Raw genomic sequence first — 24,565 nt, forward strand, 5'->3', positions numbered from 1 at the left:
TATGCCATTATAGGGGTGTGAATTGATTATAGCCGTATAGGGGCATAAGGTCACAATATTGAACGGGGTCCTAGATAGAACATGACACCCTCATCTGCCACAAATGCAGGCACTACCTCATGGGAGATACTACACACATAGGAGGAGGAATATGTGGATGGTACATATTTTAAAAGGAAAAGTCTGTGGTTGCACTCACCTGTGTCAAATGTCAAGTTTATACTTAGCCCTGTGCCCACAAACATGGCTCGGAAAATCTGCCGTCACTGTCTCATTCATGACTTTGCTCTGTTCACCTTGAACATTTGTGGACTGCCAATATGGTCTTTCCTCCCCAATGTCAGTGCAGTCAACCTGCTAACTGATAATTTCCAGTTCCTCTACATGTCTCATGATATGCTCCCCACCAGGACTCTGTCTGGATATTCACTGGCTATATATATTCATTGGGATTGTCATCCAATGAAGTGTCCCCATGCGGCCAATTGTGATTTGCACATGTAAATAAATGCCCCTGCAACTGCCAGCTGTAAGTTGTCTTTCACCATGAAACAGTACAAGTGTCAATAATGGCAAATATTTGTAGCAACTAAATCATATACTGAGTAAATTTGAAACTTTTGTGTCTTCTGTCTCTGAGACCATGAAAGGCAGTGAGATGTCAAAATATATGTGAAGCACATAATGTCTGCTATACATTGAGAGCACAATCATGGTGGCAACAATCATATGTAACTGGCACGGTGCTGTCAATGTGAAGGGTGAAAACAATCTATCTACAAGTGCCATTTCCATCCATGGTAAGTAGTGAAACATACCTCATTGGGGAGACAAGTATAAGTAGCAGGTGCCAGAGGTCCTGAGGAAGTCCACATACCAACTATATGTACAAAGGTTATAGGGCACACCATTCCTCTAAAACATATTGATTTGATAATCTTGTATGGGACAACTTATATAGCATGTACATGGCCATGCTTCCAGCCATCGTCAGAAACCAGTGATCCAATTTTGTCTCCTATGCCTATGACACACAGCTGATTTTCTCCCTTACCGACAAACACACAGCCGCCAAGAGAAACTTGCACAACGGGACGGAGGCAGTCACCACCTGGACGAATGACAGCTGTTTCAAGCTTTACACAGACAAGATCATAGTCCTTATCATGTGTCCTCCAGCCACTCCTACTGGGACGATTCCTGGTGGCCCGCAGTGCTCAGAAATCCCCCCTGGACCACACACGAAACCTCTCCATCATCCTGGACTCCGCACTCTCAATGAACCGCCACATCAATGTTATTTTTTCCTCCTGCTTTCTCACACTCCACCTGCTTTATAACATCTTCAAGCGGCACTCTCAACTACAGCAAGGCACTCTACAGCATCATCATCCAGAAGCTTCCAAAGTAACTGCAGACCATTTTGAAAGCCTTCCCCACATTCATCCTGCACATGCCACATTGCAGGCCAGGCACATTACGGGCCACCCGAGAGAACTTCACTAGCTACCTAACCACAAAACGAAGACCTTCAAGCTCCTCACACATGCCTACTAAGCCCTGCACAATGCCAGCCCTGCTTTGCTCAACCACTACCTCTTCTCCTACACTCCCTCAGACATCTTTGCTCTACCCAACTGGCGCTGGCCATGCTCACACAGATTCACAAGACCACAGCTGGAGAAAGAACGTTCTCCTACCTCACTGCAAAGACCTGGAACTCTCTACCTCTGCACATCAGGCAATCACCATCGCTGCCCCAATTCACGAAGGACTTCAAGACCTGGTTCTTCCTTTGAATAGCACACCCTCCCCCCCATGGCACCTTAAAACTCTCACGGGTGAGTAGTCGCACTGTACAAGAATCCTGGTTGTTTCATTGATTTATTATGGCCCGCACTGGCTTAATTAGTGTCAACTTGTTCAACTTGTAAAAATCTATGTTTTACTTTTGCCTTTTTATGTGTGAAAATTGTAAGGAGGCACAGCTACAATGTGTGCACAGTAGAATTCCTTTACAAGACCTATTGACATTGTTTTCTTACATGATTGAGTGTCTTGTGGTCTGTTGTGTGTTTCAGATGTCCTTACCAGCAAGCAGGCCATTCCCATAGGTCCCATTCTCGAAACTCTGATTGATGAAAGATTGGTGACGCACTTCCGGGGGCTTGCTGCAGGCGGGCATTCCCTGGGGTAGCCTATTTGAAGGGAATGGCGGCACCGTCGCGCAGCGGACGCGCTTCCTCGGTGAGGCGCTAACAGCTGATTCATTGAGCGCTTTGCTTTGTTATTTTGCACTTACTCTCCAGTCCTTTGACGGCTGATTTTAGAAATACTTGAAATCGTTTTTAAATTGTCTGTGAGTCTTGCACCTTCCAGTGATTACTACTTCAATGTGTATGTTTTAACTCACCTTGCAAACGCTGCCTAAACGCTGGTCAATAGCCCCGTTCCACCACGACTGGTGCCGCTTGAGTGGAGGGCTCAGGGACCAATAGCTGGGCTAGTTTGGGCTCCCCCTGGTAACGCACTTCCGGGGGCAGGCTGCATGCGGGCATTCCCTAGGGTAGACTATTTGAAGGAAATGGCGGTACCATCGCGCAGCAGGCGCGCCGCGGGCGCGCCGAAGGATCGCCAAAGGCGAGCCCGTCTGCGCCAGTCCACGCCTGACCATGCCCAAGGGCTAGGACCCCCAGCTCTATCATGGTTTATTCTAGACAGTCTCTGTTATGCTGTAATTCACCTGCCCACACACTACCAGATAGGGTATTTCTGAATCTTAAGCGGGAAGGACTCCTGAGACCCAACGGTAGCCCCAAGTTAGCAATTGGACCATCTCCACTGGACACCCCGCCGATACAGGCTAGCAGGCAGGGGTGGAAGTTTTCACTGCTCAACACCTGATCCCTGCAGAAGCACTGCCTCAAAGTCTTTTCTCTCCTGCAGGAGGATACTGTTGATATCCTATGTATTACCGATTCCTGGCTGAATGAGTTCTCTACCCCAGACTTAGTGGCAGCCCTCCCCCCGAACTTTTCTGCCATTTATGCCAACCGGCCAGATAATGTCATGGGGGGTGGTGTTGCGTTCCTCTTTAACGACACATTAAAGACGGAAACAATATATTCTGAATGTATTGAAGGCGTAGACGTCCTGGGCGCGAAATTCTGCTCCCCTACGGACTGTGTGACTTTCCTTTTAGTCTACCGCCCTCCAAGCACAACTGTTAAGTTCATGGAACCATTCCTGAAGATGGTCCAGGACCTCCGCACTCACTATGAAGGGTTGGTGGTATTAGGGGATTTCAACTTTCACTGGGAAATCAACCCGAAGAATATTCAGGCTAACCAACTGGATTAAGTCATTACACACCTGGGACTCACACAGGTAGTTGAGGAGCCAACCCACCTGAAGGGCCACACGTTGGACCTGATCTGGCGCTCCCGCCCTCTCTTAGCTCCCCCGGTGATCTCCCCGTGTCCCTGGTCTGATCACTACCTGATTGAAGGCCATTTTCCTCTCCTGTTAGGACAGCAAGAAGCTAAATCACAGTGGAAATTCCTCCGGAGCTGGAAGCAGGTTAAAGCTGATGATTTAATAATCGCTCTATAAAAAACCACATACCCCCCCCTGTCACCAAGTGACGATGTGAACACTGAAAGCACTGCCCTGCAGGATTCACTCAAAGAAGCCATTGAGGTTGTTGCCCCTGGCCAAAAAATCAGAGTAAGAGACAAGGGTAAAGCCGCAGGATGGTTTAATAAAGATCTCAGGGATCTAAAGCAAGTTTTACGTCAACGCGAAAGAGCCTGGCGGAAGTCCCGTTCGCCCACGGAACGTGAAGCTTATACATTGCAGCTCGCACTTTATAAAAAAACTATTCATATAAGGAAGGCCGAATTTTACGAAACAGCCATACAAACGGCAGCTAACCCCCAGAAAGAAGTTTTTAAAGTCCTGAATGACCTACGCACTGTCAAGGAGCCAAAACCTTCCTTTGACTCCAAAGACTGTCAGGACTTTCAAGACTTCTTCATGAATAAAATCAAGAAATTGGTCACTGAAATCAATCAGATTCCAATCCTCCTGTGTTCTACTGAACCCCTCCCACCCCCTGTTAGACCTACCTCGCAAAACTTATCAGCTCTACCTGCCCTAACCAAGGAGTGTTTAGTGACTATACTGAACCGGGTGAAATCTGGCTCTCCAGCTGACCCCTGTCCACCTCAGATTTTCAAGCTGGGTTGGCCTGGATTGGAGGACAATGTCCTCATGCTGCTAAATCACTCCGTAGAGAAGGGTCTGGTGCCCTCCAACTTGAAAGAGGCAAGGGTGGTTCCGTTACTTAAGAAACCTGGTGCGGACCCAAAAAACCTAAAGAACTTTAGGCCAATTTCCCAGCTTCCTTTTCTTGCGAAAATCTTAGAGCAGCATGTTCTACAATCTCTCGACCACTTCCTGGAAAGTAACCACCTCCTTGAACCCAATCAGGCGGGCTTCAGAGCTCATCACAGCACGGAACTGGTAATGCTGTCCGTGCTGGACGACCTGAGACTCAAGACTGATAATAAAAAACCCTGTGCCCTGATCCTCTTGGACTTATCCGCGGCATTTGATACCGTTAATCATTGCTAACTTCTATCGCGGATAAAGGACTTGGGGATTCATGGTAAAGACCTTGCCTGGTTAACATCCTTCCTCGAAGACCAGTCGCAGCGAGTGCAGCTTGCCGACCTTGTGTCCAAGTCAGCAAAACTGACCTGTGGCGTGTCCCAAGGCTCGGCCCTCTCACCACTACTTTTTAACATTTATCTTCAGCCACTGATCGCATCACTGAACAGGATGGACTGTAGAGTCTACAATTACGCAGACGACACACAGATTCTGATTCAGATTGACGACACTGCTCAGGCTCATTTGAGAATGCAGAACACACTCAAATTCACAATCAGCTGGATGTCGAATAACTCCCTAAAAATAAATCCAGACAAAACCGAAGTCTTGGCACTCACTACAGCTGCCAATCCTTGGTGCGACCAGTTTTGGCCGGCTGAATTAGGGCCACTTTCAGCACCAGCGCCAGCAGTTAACAGTCTTGGCATCAAAATTGATGCCCGTCTATCTATGACTCAGCAGGTATCATCTGTGGCAGGCATCTGTGTGAGTCTGATTCGCCAGCTGCGGAAAATCTCCTCATTTTTATCTTTCTCCACAATGAGGTTGGTGGTCTTCGCCTTAATTCTGGCACGGCTGGACTATGGTAATTCCTTTTACTATGGCCTCCCAAACAACCTTCTGGCCCGATTACAGGTCGTAATGAACAATGCGGCCAGGCTTATCTTTAATAAACCTAGGCATACTTGTGCTACACCTCTACTCTGCAGCTTACATTGGCTGCCCATTGCCCAAAGAATTAAGTTTTAAAGTCTCTGCATTGCACAAAAAGCTATCTACGGCTCAGCCCCTAAATACATCAAAGATCGGCTCTCTAGGTACCTACCTACTAGGTCCCTCCGGTCGGCTGAGGCATGTAACCTACTTTGTCCTCGGTACAACCTTACATCCAAGGGCAGTAGAGCCTTCTCTAGTACTGTCCCCCTGGCATGGAACCATCTGCCTGCGGAACTCAGGAAGGAAACAAACCTACTGATGTTTAGGAAAAAGCTGAAGACGGTGCTTTTTGAGGAGGCGTGGGGACCTCTGTGATCTGGCTTCTGTACCCACTGATGTTGTGTATCCGCTGACAGCGCCTAGATACCCCTGGGTAATATAGCGCTCTACAAGCTTATAATAACATAACATAACATAACAGATTGCTGGAAGATATAGGAGTCATGCACACTGCCAGGTTCCTTTGCTAGTACATTAATGAATACTCCCAGATCGTCCACAATTGTCTGCACGTTCATTTAATATATGTGCTTCATGTTGCAGTACAAGTATGATGTTTCTGCAGGAGGCACAAGTTGCACATGTGTACAGTCAACAGCCTGCAATACATGCAGGAACCCATCAGTGGCATAGAAGCTTGGTGCCCTATTTTTGCTGCACAGTGTTGTAGAAGTACTGTGGCAAGAAGCTAATGATTGCATCCAGAACATTGGGGCAGAACCTGGAAAAGGATGCCTGGGATACTCCTACCACTCTGGGTGTGGTGGGTTGGAAAGTTCCTGATGACAGCATGTGCACAGTGAGTTGCCTTGCGGAGGGATGTTGGTGCTGAACTGGAATGTGGGCTTCAGCCTTGGCCCAATCTTGCATGAGGTCAATAAGGGTAATCAATTGACAGTATATCTGCTCCCTTCTCCGGCGTTGCCTCTGTGGTAGTGTTGGTGGCGGTAGAGGTCTCCTTGGTGCTCCTAGCTGCAGTAGCAGGAGATCCATGGCCTAGTTATTTATTTATTTTGAAAGATTTATATAGCGCTAGCTTAACCCGTAGGTATCAGAGTGCGTTACATACATCCTGTAACAAGAACAGACGGAAATTGCATTACATAGTAGGCATGCAGTAAGGACTCAAAACCAAGGTTCACAAAATATAGCATGAATAATTAGGTGGCTAACACAGTCCGGTCACCAACTATCCTTGTATGTCAAGAGAGAGGAGTAAACTCGGATATTGAAGACTAGGTTAGTTGACGTTGGTCAGGAAAGTATTTGTTAAGGAGATGGAGTTTCATGTCCCTTTTGAAACAGGAGAAGGAGAGTTTGCATCTGAGGGCTCGAGGGAGAGCGTTCCACATCCTGGGAGCCTTGCCAGAAAATGATCGGTATTGTGTGGTTTTCTTTTTCAGTTTCTGAGGAATAAGAAGGAGTGAGTTGGAGCTAGTTAGGGGCCGGAGAGTGAAAGGTTTTATGTGTGATGCAGGCCAGTTTGTAGATACACTTCCCTTCCATGGGAAGCCAGTTGAGGGAGTTGAGTGCTGGGGTGATGTGTTCAAATCTTTTTACTCCAGATACGAGTCGAGCAGCCATGTTCAACACTGCCCTTAGAGGGGCAAGGTGAGCTTTAGGAGTCACTGTTAGGATGGCATTCCCGTAGTCGATTTTAGTAAGAACTAAATTGGACTCCTGTCTTGAGGTCATCATGGGGAAGAAAAGGTTTCAATTTCTTGAGGTGTTTTAGAGAGAAAAGAGCACTTTTTGCAGAGTTTTTGATGTGGGTCTCCATAGATAAGTTCTTGTCAAGGGTGATGCCTAGAGACTTAACTGAATCGGATAGGACAATGGGGCAGTTTACGGCGACCAGATTCTTGAGCCATTCTTGGATTGGACGATGGTTGCTTTTTGGAGAGAATAGGATTAGTTCAGTTTTATCTGGGTTGAGCTTTAAGTGATTAGCGTTGAACCAAGATTGGATCTTGGTTAGAGTGGCATTGAGGTGTCGGATGTCTCTGGGAGACTTGATTTTAAAATAGATTTAGGTGTCGTCAGCGTAAAGGTGGTAATTTACTCCAGCTTTTTTCAAGATGATTGTGTGGGGCTCCATGAAAAGATTGAAGAGGGACGGGGAGAGGATCGAGCCTTATGGGACCCCAAGTGTGACTTTTGTTGGTTTCGAGAGACAGGAGTTGATTTTAATTTGTTGCGAGCGGTGTTGAAGGAAGGAGGTGAACCATTTTAGTATTGTACCATTGATGCAGGAGCACTTCAACAAGGTCTCCAGAAGCGCTGGATGATTTACTGTGTTGAATGCCGCATATAGGTCAATAAGGATGAGAAGCCAGGCATCACCTTAATTTCAAGCCTTGTGAATATCGTCAGAGACGTTGAGCATAGCTTTTTCCGTGCTACAGCCTTTCCTGAATCCTGATTGAAAGGTGTCAAGGAGGTTGAACTCATCAATGTGTTTGTTGAGTTGTTGGAGAACGTATTTCTCCAATTTTTGTGCAAGGATTGGGAGGTTAGAGATAGGTCTGATGTTGTTAAGATCATTAGGATCGGCCCCTGGTTTCTTGAGAATTGGTGTGATTTGTCCAAGTTGAAGGGAGTCTGTGACACAGCCTGAGGAGAGAGAGGCGTTGATGATTTTTGTCCAGAAAGGGGAAATGGTGTGGTTGAGTTCCTTTATAATTGTGGATGGGATGGGGTCCATAGTGTGGGAGGAAGGTTTTAGGGTAGAAATTATACTGCAACCCTAATTTTCTGATATTAGCTCAAAGTCGGACCAATGTGCATTGTCTTTTAGCTTGTCGCATGTTTGATTGTCCTTGTTAAGCACTCTTTCTGAGTGGTCAATGGTGGTTAAAGGGGGCAGGTTAAGAGGAAAGGAGGGTTAGCGGTTTGGACGAAGGATTGATCATTTTTTGAGACTTTATTAGTGAAGAAGGTGGCAATTCCTTCACATCGCTCATTGGTGGCTTTGATTTCTTGTGAGGGAGTACAGTTTGTTTGGCTTTTGACAATGTTGAAGAGTTCTCTCGGTCTGTTTTTCGCCAGATCTAGTTGGCTGCGGAAGAAAGATACCTTTTCACTGAAAATTTGTTTTTTGTATGCCTTTCTAGCAGATCTAAGTTGCGTTAGGTGTAAGGTCGAGGGGTTTAGTCTCCAAGCGCTTTCAGTTTGTCTGATTTGACGCCTTTCCTCATTAAGATATACATTAAACCATGGTTTAGTTTTGGTTCACCTCGACTGTTTGAGTTTGAGTGGAGCTACTAGGTCTAAAACCTCTGTCATGTTTGAGTTAAAGTGTGTGGTGAGGTCATCGGCTGTCCATGATGAGGATTGGAGTTGAAGATGGGCATGAATCCTGAATTCAAGTTCGGATAAAGGGACTTCTTTGATATTTCTGGTCCAGTGTTTAGTTTTCTGATCATGAATAGGTTGGTGGCTGACAAGTGCATCAATCCTGAACAGAATGAGGTGGTAGTCGGACCAGTCAATGGGAGAAATCGCTCTCAGAGAGTCCAGTTCATTGTTGGTAATGATCGCATCCAGTATTGCACCTTTGATGTGAGGTGGTTTATTGCAGAGTTGTTTGAGGTTATATAGTTCAAGTAGGTTGGAAAGGTTTTGGACAGTGGAGTATACTGGGTCGTTCCAGTGGATATTGAGGTCACCCAGAAACATGTCTTTAGTGTCTGTCATGGAGAACCGTGATATTTGGTCTGTTAGTTCTACGGGGAAAAGGGTGCGCTCTCCAGGAGGATGGTAGATGGTGTGGAATTTGATGGGTGAGGTGCCCTTGGCAGTGAGTTCGACACCCAGGTATTCAAACGATAGGTATTCTGCAGGTTTAAGTTTGGTAATCTGTATTCCAATTTTGTGAATGATGGATAGTCCTCCCCAGTTTTGATCGGTCAGTCTTGTCTGATGATGACGTACCATGGAGGGGTGAGAATGTCAAGAATGGGGGTGGAGTGGACATTGAGCCAGGATTCGGTGAGGAAAGCGATGTCAATTTCTTTGGCGAGTATAGCTTCAGCAATCTCTGTGGCATGTTGTACTGCTGATCTGCAGTTGAGGAGCATGCAAGAGAGAGGACGAGTAGCCTCAATGATAGGGGGAGTTAGGTGGATAGAGGAGTATTGAGCAGGCGGTCTAGGCGAGTGGACAGTTTTAGGGATTCTGTTAGTGCCGATAATCACAGGGATGTGGAAAGGGGCTGATTCATCAGGATTCGTTACCCAAAAGGGTTGGCGATCCCAGTTGGGTCGAATTGCCTGACTCGCTGATGGACTGTAGGGTTGAGGGGTGCTCTGTGGGGCCACGGGAGAGGTATTGAGGGGGTAGGAGCAAAACTACCCGTGGGGAGGGGGCACGAAGGCTTGGACCGGTTGAGAAGGTCTTGTTGTAAGTATAGGAAATCAGCAGCAAAGGAGTTAATTTTCAGCTCCATTCTGTTCAATTTCGGTGTAATTGAGCTGAAAAAGTGTAAGGTTTTAGGCAGGGGCCGAGGATGACTTGGGTCTCTGGCGGGAGGTTGAACAGGAGTCAGGTATTGGAAGGAGTCCGTGGGATTAGAAGAGGGGAGAGGTTGGATGCAAGGAGCCAGATTAGAGAAGTTGAGCTTGCCATGGGTATTTAGGTCTGATGAATTTTTATACAAGTGTGTTGACGTCATTTTTAAGACCAGGTTATTCCTAGTGGTACAAAACTGTCGCTAAAGGGCCTTAGCCGCAGTTTTGGGCATTTAGTGGCATAGCTGAAATTCCTTGTACATATGGCAGAGTGGGTTCAGCAGGTATTTTACTGTGAGAACGCCTACTTCTCCTATCATTTTTGGTAAGTTGCGCTTGCCGAACTGGCATTGTTAAAAATAGTCGCTAACTGTGGAAAATGTTGCTATGGGAGTTTTGCAATAAAGAAAAGCTGGTGCTACGGCGACATAATCCTTGTAAATATGCCCCCATATCTCTTACCAGACAAAATTAACATTAGAAAAGTACAGCAGCTCCATCCATATGTTTAACTTTAAGTGACATGCCATGTAATTGATGGCAAAAGTGATAAAACATTTCAGCATAGACAGTGAGCAGCTATGGTGAACTCCGCAGTTTTGGTGTGCTGTAAGGAACTTCACACTTTCTATTATAGATAACAGACTGAAGACAGGCCATGAAGCAGAAACAGGATACCTACTAATGGAATGGCATGGTATTCACTGTACACTACATTTATTGTGTGAAATTTTACAGAATTTTATCTAGACTGTTTGGGGTATCATAGAGATGTGCATTTGAACAACTCAGTAAAATACCAAGGGAAACATATAACATTTGTAATTGATAGATTCTCCCTATTCTTTCTTACACTGTACAGTTAATACTATTCACTTGTACACCACATACTGACTGAATGTCATGCTTAATGAGATACAAGTTAGAAAGAGGTAATATTAGAACCTACAGAAACTGAGGACACTGTCACAGGTGTACATCAAAAAGTACAATTTGAGAAGCATCTGAAGAGATATTTTGACAAGACGGAATCTTGCTTTCATCACCACCATGTACAGGAGTTTTGAGCCAGTGCCAGTTGGAAGGTTGTGCTCTTTTATTGCCTATTTACATATTCCTTGCACATCCTGCTGCTTTCCTTCTATTCAGCGACCATCTTGGAGTAGCAAAGTCCACTGAGGTGCAAAGAGACTAGAGTCCTGTCTGGTACAGCACACTGATCAATCCGGCAGATGCGGTCAATAGAACATAACTAATTTCTTTGCTGTTTGCATCATCCTTCGTGCCATTGATGCCAGCTCGATTGCAAAGATCAGAATTGCAGCAGGAAGTGGGATGCTGTATTCCAATGCTGTCTTGCGATGGTTTGCAGTTTTCCATGCAGTCTTTGACAACATCCCCATGTCCTGGATAGGGATAAACTGGAAGAGAAATTTCACTGCATTAAATATCCTGTTTTTCTCCAAAATAAGATAACAGTCCACCCCCTTTAAAGATCTTATTATGAAAACATTAAGCTGCCAGATTTATTGAAGTGCAGTAGTTTCATTACTTTGAACTAGGCGAAAAAAAATTATGTAAAAAGTATTTGACCTATGTTAGTATTCTGCCGTTTTTTTGTGGTTGAATATGAATGTATAACAAATATATTATATGCACCATCATTTGTATGGAAACATAATTTTGACCTCATTCACAAAGCCTTTTGTACACCCGAGTTACTTTGAAGTGCCATAACTTGTTTTTTTCATTGTTAAAATGCAATTCCTAATTTAAACAATTAGGATTTGCAAATTTTCACAACTGTAAATCTAGTTATGCCTGTGTACAATAAATATATTTGCTGGATTTTCCAAATGAGTTTGTTTGTGTTAGACAAAGGAAAGTGAGAGGGTGAGACTATGTTGTGCTATCATGATCTGCAGGCAAATCTGCAAAGATGAAATTTAAAATTGATCAGTATAGAAGATACCAATGCCTCTCATATACCTAAACTAGCTCCGGTTTTTCAGAATATGGTCTTCAGAAGGAGTGTGCAATTTTTATACACTTTAATCCCCAAAGGTACACAGCGTTGTTATTGCAGACTTCTCCTTGAGGTGAAGTTGAACATGTCCAGCCAATCGGCAGTGAGGGTACCTTGCTGAAAATCTCCCTAAAGTTTCCATTTTAAAGGTTCTCAGTGGACAGAGGATGGAGAACAAGCTGCTATGGGGATGAGAGGAGTGTCCAGAACAAGCTGCTATGGGGATGAGAGGAATGTCCAGAATCAGAGAAGGTTAGGATGGTGCAGGAGCAGAGCTTCAGAGATGTGAACCTTACCCAGGGGAAAAGCAGGAAATGCGGACTATAGATTTTGCCGATGGGGCTTAAAAAGAAGATAAGGGAATGGGTGATGGTTGCAAAATGGTTTATCTATTTCTCTGAGCAATCATAAGCAGCAGTGGTTAAATATCTCCAGTGCTGCTCAAATGGGCGATGACTTCACCACACCTTTAAAAAAACTTAGCAATGTTGACATTTTGGTAAGCTTGCAATCTTTAAAAAATAAATACCTAGTCTTGAACAAAAGAATAGTATTTCACCAAGAGCCCCTTTTCTGGTGAATGATTCAGGTTACTTAACATTTAAACAATGAGTGAAAAAATTGTTTTGGAAATTGGGAAGCTATGTATTCCTGTTCTAACTACATTTCTTAAAGGGTTTGTATTGATGATGGGGTCAAGATGACAGTTAGCAAAAAGTGTAATGTCATATAGCTAAAGGACAAAAAAGAATTGATTAAGAAATGCATAAGAAATGAAAATACTTGTATGGCTAAAAGGAGAAAATAATTCCCCAAATCACCTATGTTGACTGGCTGTTTTGTTGTAAAACGTGCCCATGTAAGATTTTCCAGGGTAAGTTGTTAAAACTTCCCACATGCTAGTACTTTTCGTGGTGGTAGCATGTCACCCCTAACAAAGCTGATGCACATTTTTGAATCGTAATGAACAGATTTAAAGATTGCTAATTGTGAATACTCACCAACAATGCCACTGAGGGGGCGTGGCTTGCTGCCGACTAAAATGGCCGCAACCTAGAGGAGCTCCGTGGGAAGAGTAGATTCCCCTAACAATCTGACCCATGATCTGTGAAATAATCCTGCCTTGAAGACGACCATATGAGAGCGGACTCTGCAGTGCACCAAGCGATCTACTCTCCGGGTGTGTGAAGCCACCAGAGCGCCGGAGGGAGTCTGCGACTTGGGCCCAGCGGGTGGCGCTCAACTGCCGGCCTTGCAAACATTTCGATCGGAGCTGACAGCTTGAAGTGGGGGCTGTGCGGCGCTGCTGGGTGCCGACTGAAGATAGTACCGGCTCCCCCCTACTTCCCCCCTGGATTTGATATCGGAGGCAAACAGTCGAGGGACACCCGCGGTGCGGGCTCCTACCCGATCTACAGCTCAATAGCCCTGAGGTGCTTGGAGAGTGGGGCGGTTGAGCTGTCTGCTGCTACTGTGGCCTGTGGTGAATCAGCACCCATCGGGACATGAGCGAGGCCTGACTCCAGGTGAGAACGGCCGGCAGTGGGAGAGAGGTGCGGGAAAGCAGCAAAAACATGCGCTAGGTAAAACCCAGGAAACCCAGCAGAGACCCGGCCCTCCACTAATCCTTGGCCCCACCCGCAGGCGCTTCTCTCCAGGGGACACAGCTCCGAATTATTGGGGCCTCGTGGTGGGGCCCTTATTGATGCCATCAATTCTGAAAGTAGCACCTGGGGCGTGCAGCGCAGCCCGGGTCAGGACTGAGCTGCAACTAAATAAGACTGCGCAGAGGGGCAGCGGCCCCGGAAGGAGCAGGCCGAGTCGGCACCCAGAGCCCATGGCCAACCTGACCTGCTAAACAGTGTTCTCCTGGACACAGTTAATGCTGCATACACCCGGCCTATCTATAGATCCGAAGTAGCGGAAAGGGCTCACTCGGCTTTGCGGAGTGCCCCCCGGAGATTGTGTGCTTCTTGGATGTGCGACCACTAACGGCCCTCTGCCCCGGTACCTCTCATGGTGGCGGCGACAACTGGCCGGCGCAAAGTTCCCCAGATAAGAATGGGGGGCAGGGGCCCACGCACGACCACCCTGGGCAAACTGGACAAGTATGCATACGCAAGAGACTTCCCAGCTCTGCCGGACCGCAAAGAAATGCCGGACAAGGCCCCGGAAGGAGATGGGGCAAATAAAGTGATGCTGGATGACATTATGGCTGCTCTCACGAATGTGCAGTCGACGGTAGGCTCCATTTCTACGGATGTATCCTTCCTACGGATTTCCAGAAAATGACCGCAAGGGTCATGGAGGTAGAATAAGTCACGAAAACCCTGTCCAGGGACACTGCCACATTGCTCAAAAAAGTCAGTCACCTGGAGGCGGAAAACAAAATAATGGTGGCGAAGCTGGATGACCAGGAGGGGCGCTCTTGCCACAATAACGTCCGACTCACGGGCATTCCCGAAAGTGAAGGTACCCGGGCCATGGACCTCTATGTCGAGAAACTCATAAAGACAAGACTCCAACCAAGAGGGCTCTCCACCTTTTTCTCAGTAGAAGGGGCACACAGGGTGCCAGGTGATAAGCCCAAGCCTGGGGCGCCTCCCAGACTCGTCCGGGCCCACATTTTTAATTTCTGCAACAGGGATGCGATACTGCAAACTGCAAGAGTGGCCCTGCCGATTCGCATCCAAAATTCAGTGGTATCCTTTTTCCCGGATGACACGGCTGCAGTTACCAAACGTTGCAGGAGCTTCTTCGAGGTTAAGAAAGAACTTCGGAGCAGAGAATTTACTTATTCCATGCTATTCCTTGCAAAATTACGAGTAGTGGCAGATGGCAAAACCTGGTTCTTTGAAACGCCAGAAGAGGCCGACGACTGGCCCGAGGGGTGGCGACAAGTGGAAGGATCCAGATGGTTGGAGAGACGCCAGCAACAGCGGAGGATGGAAGAGGACCCGAAGGAACACAGACAGGAGCAGGAAGACGACAGCACACAAAGGTCGGAGCCTGAAGAATGAAAAAGGAGACATGGCGCAAATGGACCTCACCGACCTTGAAGGACGTATTCAAGGTCTGCCAATAAAGGAGTATTGGACACATCGCCAGTTGGTAATCGGTTAGTGTGCCCGTCTTCCTCGGATAGGAGGGCAGGCCCGTGTTCGCGGCTATAAGACTGGCCGTACGGCTACGGCGAGACTCAAACGAATATTGATCTTCAAGGAGGGGGTAGACTACAGCATTCCCCGGACTTCTCACCCCTGAAACGAAATGCAAGTACTGTTAATGGGATTGGGTATTGAGCGCTCTGCAATGTTGGGGTGGTGGGTAGTTTTGAATACGTCCAGCAGGGAGGCATGGAGGGAAGTGGAGGGAATTGGTATGTTGTTATGGTTATGTTTTTTCTGGTTAGCGCTCACCACACAGGCACTCGTATATGACACCTTTCCAGACATGGGTCAGCAGTGGCAATGTTCATGTGAATCCATTATACCAGCTACGCACACTAACAGTAGTGACAGCACCAGACTCAAAGCCATCTACTCGATGGCAATTCCCCAGTACATGGGTAGCTTCCCTATCACTAAGTACGTGGAATGTGCACGGCCTAGGGGACAAAATTAAAAGAGGTTTGGTCTTACAGTGTCTTAAAAGATGTTCCCCAGGTGTGGTCCTGTTGCAAGAGATGCACCTCACTGGTACCGCCTGTAGGGCGTTGGACAGGTGGGTGTTTAAAATGATAGCCCACTCGGAGTTTTCCTCAGGTTCCAGAGGGGTAGGTATCTTAGTTCGAAAACAGTCGCTACTCATAATACGCAAAAGATAGACGGACGCGGGTGGCCACTTCAGGGCACTTATCGGTCAATGGGAAGGGCACCCTATCAGTATAGTGTCAATTTATATTCCCCCAGCCCTGCATGCGATCACACTCCCAGCCCTCAGTGACTTTCTCCTTGATCTCCCGAAGGGGGAACTACTGAATGGGGGGGACTTCAATGCCACAGTATATGGGACCTTGGACCGGCACCCCGCGAGGGAGCAGACATTGGAGGTATCACACCTAGGATATTTTAGGGAAGCACTGGGGCTTATGGACGTATGGCGGTACCGCCACCCCACGTCGCAACAATTCACTTTTCACTCTGGGGTACATAACAGTTTATCCAGAATAGACTACTTTCTTGCATCCCCGGATAGTTTGAAAAATGTGGACAAGATTGAGATTAGACCCAGGGGCATTTCCGACCACTCTTCAGTACTTTTAACATACACATATTACCAAAGGGGGTGGCAGTGAATATTTCCCATATTCCCTTGATACTTGAAGGTCCCCAAGATCATGAAAGCTATGATCACCACAACACAATACTATTTCCAAGAAAATGTTTCATCGGACCCCTCTCCGACTAACATGTGGGAGGCCTATAAGACCGTTCTAAGACATAAGATATACGAGACCGGCGATAAAGCCGGGAAGCTACTGGCGTGGCTTGATAAAAGGGAGAGAGACAAAAAGTGGATATCGCAGCTTCGAACAGGGGATAATCTAGTAGTGACTGATCCGCGCGCAATAGTGCATATGTTAGCACAACACTTTCAGCAAGTTTGCACATCACTGTCAGAGATGCCCGTAGAGGAGGCCCTGACTTATATAAAAGACATTGCCATGCCCAAACTTACAACTGAGGTGGTCCTTACACTAGAGGCGGACCTTACAACCGACGAGCTGCAGGCGGCGATTGGCTCCTTACAATCTGGGAAAGCGATAGGGCCTAATGGCATACTCATAGAACTTTATAAAAGGATGGTGGGGACAGTAGCCCCACACCTGCTAAATATGTATCGCAACAGTTTACAAATAGGTGAGCTCCCGCCGGATCAGCGCCTAGCCACAGTGGTGACGATCCCAATGCCGGGGAAGCCCCGGGAGAACTGTACCTCGCATCGCCCCATATCCTTAATTAATGCTGAGGCCAAAATTCTAGCAAAACTCCTTGCGATCAGACAGACCCCACACCTTTCAACCCTGATTCACCTGGACCAGTCCGGAATCTTGCCCAATAGGAACACGGCGTTGAACTTGAGGCATATGCATGGAGTGATGGCCCCCATAGCTTATCTTCAAGAGCCAGCCATTCTCCTGTCATTGGATGCTCGTATGGTGTTCGATATGGTAGAGTGGCCCTTCTTGTTCGCTGTGCTGACACACTTGGGCTTTGGCCCTAGGTTCTGTGCATGGGTGCATCTCTTGTATACAAAAGCACTGACGCATGTGACGGATAATGGTCATATATCCCACAACTTTCCATTGACCCGGGGCACTCGTCAGGGCTGCCCACTGTCACTGCTGCTTTTTGGCCTAGTCTTGGAACCATTGGTGGCATGGATCAGATGGGAGCCAATGATCCGGGGTATTAGGTGGATGAAAGGATGGGAAAACCGCATCTCGTTGTATGCGGACAACATCTTACTATACATGGCCTCTCCTAGACGATCCATTCTGGTACTCCTGAATATATGTGACCTTTTTGGTCGGGCGTCCGGGTACACTATAAACTGGTCCAAGTCGATACTCTTTGTGCTCCATGGCCCACCACCGCAGCTCCCAAAGGACTGCCCCCTGCAGATCTCGGAGGATGCCTTTAAGTATTTAGGTATCTATATCACGGAGAACCCAGGCGAATTTGTTAAAAGGAATCTTGCGCCTCCCCTAGAGCATTTAAAAAGGGATGCAACACATTGGGGTGCACTGCTGCTGATGCTGCTGGGAAAGGCGGCGCTTTTTAAAATGATGGCGCTGCCTCGTTTCCTGTAGGCATTGGAAAATACCCCGTACCCAGTGCCATCGGACTACTTTCAAAAGATAGTGGCTCAGGTTTCCAGGCTGTTGTGGGGGAGCAAACCCGCACGCATAGCACAGCATAAATTGACTAGAGGGTGGCCCTCCCCTTTCCTGACTACATCCTCCTTGGGGACCTCAACTTCCACCTGGAGAACAACAATGACCGCAACACCACCGCCCTGCTGGACAACCTCGCAAACCTCAGACTCAAGCAGCTGGTGACCACCCCCACCCACTACGCCGGACACACACTCGACCCCGTCTTCTCATCCAGCAAGGACATCACCTTCAGCCACGCCACCGGACTCCACTGGACGGACAACAGCTGCGTCCACTTCAGCTTCAGAAGGACCACGATCAACCACCACCAGCAACAGGCTGCACGCAGAAGCTGGAACAAGATCACAGCCGACCAGCTCTCGACTTCCCTGAGCAAGAACCCTCCCACCAGTGCAACGAACCCCAGCCAAGCAGCCACCAACCTCACAAAGTGGATCAGCGACTGCGCAGACGACCTCGCCCCCCTGAGGACCCCGCCTAGCAGACCCGGCAGCAAGAAAGCCCCATGGTTCACCGACGAACTCAAGAGCTCCAAGAAGAACTGCCGAGCCCTCGAGAGAGCCTGGCGCAGAGACCCAACACCAGACAACATGACTGCCACCTTGCCAGACATTGCTGCTGGTTCTTCTTGGAATCTACCTTCACTTCTTGCGGAACCCGCTTTGCGGGTCGCGCTGCGGCGTGCCAGCCGCCTGTGTGCAGAGACTTGGACCGCACCTGCGAGGGACTGGGTGAGTGCAGGGCTGCGAGCGGCGGGACAGGACTACGTTTCCCAGCAGTCTTGTTAACCCGCGCCACCTGCCACCTCGCCGCTCTCCCTGCAAGCCCCGCCCCACTTACAGCCTGAAAAAGCCCCCGCTTGCATTGCTGCTCTGGGACACCTTGCCAGACATTGCTGCTGGATCTTCTTGGAATCTACCTTCACTTCTTGCGGAACCCGCTTCGCGGGTCCCGCTGCGGCGTGCCAGCCGCCTGTGTGCAGAGACTTGGACCGCACCTGCGAGGGACTGGGTGAGTGCAGGGCTGCGCGCGGCGGGACAGGACTATGTTTCCCAGCAGTCCTGTTAACCCGCGCCACCTGCCACCTGGCCGCTCTCCCTGCAAGCCCCGCCCCACTTACAGCCTGAAAAAGCCTCCGCTTGCATTGGTGCTCTGGGACACCTTGTCAGACATTGCTGCTGGTTCTTCTAGGAATCTACCTTCACTTCTTGCGGAACCCGCTTCGCTGGTCCCGCTGCGGCGTGCCAGCCGCCTGTGTGCAGAGACTTGGACCGCACCTGCGAGGGACTGGGTGAGTGCAGGGCTGCGAGCGGCGGGACAGGACTACGTTTCCCAGCAGTCCTGTTAACCCGCGCCACCTGCCACCTGGCTGCTCTCCCTGCAAGCCCCGCCCCACTTACAGCCTAACTCTCCTCCTTTGAATTTAAACATCATCCCCTGCATCGCGGGAGCGCCCGGGACTAAGACCGGGCAAAGAGCGGGCCGTTTTAGGCCGTTAGAGACTGATTAGGGCCGGGTCGGGCCACCCCTCTAACATCCGCTGTAATTTAGGCTCTCTAACACTATCTAACTTATCACCATGTCCCCGAGAGGAAGTAGAAGCAAGACTGCGGCAAAAAAAGGGCAACTCACTGGCCCTATAGATAGTTTTATAACGAGGGCAAACTCTTTTATAGACCCGAGCATTTCACTTATCGAACGTAGGGTATCCTAAGACCTATTAGAGGCTAGAAGATCCTGTATGGGACACCTGGCAAACGTAAGAACGCCGGTCTCCAATAGGGACCAAAGACAGAGTGAGGGCGGGGGCAAAAGGCAGAGCCTTCCAAATATAGTCGATTTATCGGTCTCTCAACTTTCGGAAACACAATTATCCTCAGATTTAGAAAAAACTCCAGATTTAGCCCCACAACTCACCCCGGAAGAGGTAAGACAGGCAAGAGGGAGGAGGTAATCCAACTGTATCTCTTACCAAGGTCATAGAAAATACAACTAGCTCCCCTCAGTTGGAAATTCAGAACAGGCATACGGTGGTGATACATCACACACATGATGTTTCACCTCCTACCAGCTTAGAAATAGTATCTAATGCTCCACTAACAAATGAGGTAGATCACAACCACAACCATAACAGTGAATTACTATTAAAAATTGGAGATTTGTTACAACAAACTTTTACACCCATACAAGTCAGATTAACAAAGATAGAAGCAGCGATAGCCGAACTTTCAGCTCTGATGAAACTAAACCAACAACCTAATCGAACCCGGGAGACACAAAAAGCAGTGGTAGCCAAGCCACCTTGCTTAACCCCTCCTGTCCAAGTGAAAGATCCTACTCCCGCACTGGCAGTAGCAGCTAAGCCTACAAACACGACAGTGGTTAAGAAAAAATAACTGAAAATCCACCTTTAAATCCCTCAAGCACAAAAACTAATACCCTTCGTGAACACATTAATACAGGTATGAAAACAAAACAACCTCAAATAAGTAGAGAGAGGGAGAGACAACCGCTGGGCGAAACACACCCAGTTACCCTTCCGCCAGAAGCGAGTCCATTTGTTGTTATCCTGACTGGCGTTCCAGAATTGGTGGATCAAAAATCCGAACCAAACTGGTCGCTAGGAAACAAGATCCAACTTTGGCTTAGTATAAAACACCCACCCCGCCCTACTGCTCAACTAGAATCCTGATGGGTCGGTTATGGGAAAAAAACAATACAGGGCGATGGTATTTTAATTACCTTCGAAGACCCTAGAGTGGTTGAGTACATCTGTTCAGGGGAGGATTTTAGTTTAAATGGGGGGATTGGCACAAAGCGCCTCTCTTTTTTCTACCCACCAAGATTTCCGGACGGTCCCTCTCAAAATGATGGACCTTGGTATACAGTGGGTCCTCGTTATCGGGGTAGAGAAAGGGAAGAGTGGAGAGGGCAATATCAGAGGGGAAATTATAGAGAACCAACTCGATGGGAGGGTTGGAATGGAATACCATTAACGAATATGTATAGTGGCCTAGAGTCAGTGGACTGACCATCACAGCCAGAAGATCCTGGGAGTCCAACTCCAGACAAGTCCGACACCCCTCATAATTCCCAAAGTTGTAACACCCCTAGGAGTGAATCTCCACTTTTGGGTATTGTTTCCTGGAATATTGCGGGTTTACGCCCAAAAATTGAAGACGGGAGTATCATGAACCTTGTGGGTAGACGCCAAATTGTCTGCCTTCAGGAGACATGGTCACCGATAGAACTCCACCTCTTGGGTTTTAAGACGTATTCTTCTCCAGCGTTGGTTGGTCCCAAGGGCAGGCCAAAGGGAGGACTAAACATCTATATAGCCAATACTATTCAGCAAATAAAAACAACTACTATTGAATTGGATGATAACTTTCAGATTCTCTGTCTCTCCCTACCCAAAAAAGAGACTGTTGTCCTCATAAACCTTTATAACAACCTTGAGGAACAACAGCTCCAGAGAGTGCTAGTAAATTTACATGAGAAACTGACTACCCTAACGCATAAAAAAGGGGTAAAGGGCTCCATATTCCTTATATGGGCAGGGGATTTCAATTTACATCATTGCAATCACTTGGAGAAAAATTGCGCAGGGATGGTGACCGAGGAGGGCAACCCCCTCTTTCACTTTTGCCATACTAAATTGGGTATAATGATGAATGATCTTTTATCAGATCTGGACCTTCAAATAGCTAATGCCCTAGACGGTAGTACCAATCACTTAGAACCAACTTATGTGGGAAGGGTGTTTTTCTCAACGGTTGACTATATCCTAATATCAGCTGGTCTCCAAGCTAGAGTTAATAACTTTGAAGTCATCCCAAACACCCTAAGTGATCACTCAGCTCTTAAACTGGAATTGAGTTTAATCCAGCAACAATCCTTACCCCAAATAATAGCAAAAGCATTGAGTCAGAATAATATAAATCTGGGTCAACTAAATGGATTCACAATAAAGTGGGGGAAGATAAAACCCGGGGAACTCACAGAAGAGGTGATAGAATCGACATATCCCCAGTTTAAGAAATGACTGGACTTAAAGACGGCAGATGAGGAAGTTCTTAGTAACTTCTCCATAATTATGGAAAAAATTAAATCTTTACTCACAGCAAGACCAATCACCCGACCCCTCAGTAACAAAGGTTGGTTTAATCATGATTGCACCCAGGCTCACTCCAAACTCAAGCTAGCATTAAATAAAGATGATAGGGATCCCCAACTAATCGCCACATTAAGAAAGGAATACCTTGCAATACGGAAGAAGAGAAAGGTGGAATTAAAGCAGGCTTTGTGGGACGAACTTCACTCTAGTGCCCAAGCAAAGAACAGTGAAGCATTCTGGAGAGTAGTGAGAACTCCATTCTTGGAAGACGAAAAAACTCCAAAAATTGAAGTTGCCATAGAAGAGACAGTATGGGTATCACACTTCTCAAAAAATTTTTCAAAAGCGAGAAACAAACCAAGAAATTGAAGGAGAAATTCCCCTAGACGTGACTTATCCCATCAAATGAGACTTCGAAATCTCAGAGATCCTTCTGGCCCTGAAATCAAGTAAAAATGGAAAAGCTCCAGGGCCGGATGGAGTCCCGGTCGATCTTTTTAAGCACAACACAGACCTCTGGGCCCCTATCCTCACTAGGGTATGCACGGCAGCCGCAAAGAAAGGGCTTCTGGAGTCTTGGACGAGGTTCGTGATGGTTCCGATTTTTAAAAAGGGAAAAAGGGAAATCGCCAGGACCCTGCCTGCTGCCGCCCAATATCCTTGTTGGACCCGCTGGGCAAGATAGCAGGTAGGGTGATCCTGGAGCGACTCCAGCAGTGGGTGGAGGAGAGAGGTATCCTATCTGATCTGCAATTTAGCTTCCGGGAGGGTTTCGGGACAGTGGAACAGGCCCTAAATCTTTCTATCATTATGGGGAAATTCATATACGCAAAGCAGGACAGACTCTACATGGTTTATGTGGATCTGTCTGCTGCATTCGACTGTGTCTCCCATACAAAATTATGGTCCGTGCTGTCACAAATGGGGGTGGATTTGCCACTTTTAAACTTTCTGAGGGAATTGTACTCTAAGCCCTCCGGCAGAGTCCGTTTTGGTACAAAGGGCGAGCTATCGACGTCATTTAGAGTGGAGCGCGGAGTCAGGCAAGGATGTGTTCTGGCTCCTTTCTTATTCTCCCTCTATACTAACAGCTTGGAGGTTGAGCTTTTAAGGGGTGCCCAGGACCTCCCACAGGCAAAACAACGCCCGATTCCCGCTCTACTCTACGCGGACGATGCCGTCCTGCTGGCACGGACTCCTCGCGAACTTCAGAAGGTACTCTGTAGATACTCTTCGTTTATGGGCAGCCTTGATCTCCATATAAATGTGACCAAGACCTTTGTAATGACTGCAGGCACAGGGAGGAAACATCCTAAAGATGTAATACTTAAAAACCAAAAAATTGAGTTTACATCTGATTATTGTTATCTGGGCATTACGATAGATGATAAACTGTCCTGGAAAGTGGCAGTCGAGGCCAGGAAACATTGTTTTAAGAGAGCAATAGCAGCCCTGGTGTCCTTTTCGCAAAAATTGGGAAAACGACCGCCCCTGGAACTATTAAAAATTTATAGAGCCAAATGCCAGTCAACAGCACTGTACAGGCCGGCGTCTGGGGCCATACAGATGTCTCTGCGCTACAGGTTGCAGAAAATGCTTTTTTGAGATTCCTCCTGATGGCCTCAACATTCGCATGCCATGCTGAGTTAGGCACGCCATATGTTGAGGATTTGGCAAGAATTCAACCATTGCTCCTATGGCGGCGTATCTGGACCTCGGAAAAAAATGCATTTACCAAGAGGATAGTGGCAGATGCCATGACATTAGACCACTCCCTAAAAATAAAATGGCTCGTCTATATTAAGAATTTTTTCACTGATCTAGGGTTGGAGAATTATTACTCCACTCCTGAAAAGATCAGTGAAATTTCTAAAAAGGAGTTAAAAGATCTGGCCTTGGGCCACTTGGACAACCTAAGGCTTCTTTCTGAAGCGGGCAAACCCTCCGTCCACCACGCTATAATGGTCCAAACCACTTTTTCTATCCAGCCCTACCTAAACCTTGAAATGAGTATTTTTGATTGTTTTCTTCTGACGAGATTCAGGTTAAACCTATTTCTTAGATCAGTAGCCTTCCCTGTAATGAATGCTTGGGACTCGACCTTACCCCTCTGTCCTTGTGAGGAAAAGTCAGTACAATCCACTTTACACATAGTTATGTTCTGTAAATTTTATAATGAACATCGTAAATTGTGGTTATTGTCATTGTTAAAATCTTGGGGCTTTAGACAGTGTCATCTCTGTCTACAGTTCATAGACACAGAAATAACTTGTTATCATGTTCTTAACTTTTTAAAATGCATATTTAGACACAGGAAAAATTTGTAAAGTAATCTCCATTAATCAGTGTATTTAAAATGAACTGTGAAAATAATGTTTGTATGTTAAACCATACTGTATTGAAAATTTTTATGCTCACTATTTTTAAAGGAAAAAAAATTACTATGTATTAATATTGCTTTTATGGATTTCTAATTTTGAAACTCCGAATAAAGAAAGTTTATTACATGACTGCCCTCAAGCTCGCCACCCGAAAACACCACTAACTGATCCATGCCACCAAGAAAACTGCATTCAAGGAACGACTGGACAACAACGCACACAACAGCAAGGAACTCTTCA

The 24,565-nt window shown here is 47.0% G+C and overlaps 1 protein-coding gene across 2 annotated transcripts in view; it reads right to left on the minus strand.

Annotated features, from left to right (window-relative positions):
- Positions 1–6,385: 6,385 nt before the first annotated feature.
- The window catches only part of LOC147724775 (ly6/PLAUR domain-containing protein 2-like), a 153,274-nt gene continuing 135,094 nt past the window's right edge, over positions 6,386–24,565 (minus strand). The window contains exon 3 of one of the 2 annotated variants that reach the window (XM_086966295.1): positions 6,386–11,320. In XM_086966295.1, the coding sequence (XP_086822421.1) occupies positions 11,091–11,320 (230 nt within the window). In that variant the 3' untranslated portion in view covers positions 6,386–11,090. The remainder of the gene's footprint in view (positions 11,321–24,565) is intronic. The other variant, XM_086966296.1, reaches the window with a different exon arrangement.

Source organism: Lissotriton vulgaris, chromosome 4_1 (genome assembly GCF_964263255.1).
Source record: "Lissotriton vulgaris chromosome 4_1, aLisVul1.2, whole genome shotgun sequence".
Taxonomy (NCBI): Eukaryota; Metazoa; Chordata; class Amphibia; order Caudata; family Salamandridae; genus Lissotriton; species Lissotriton vulgaris.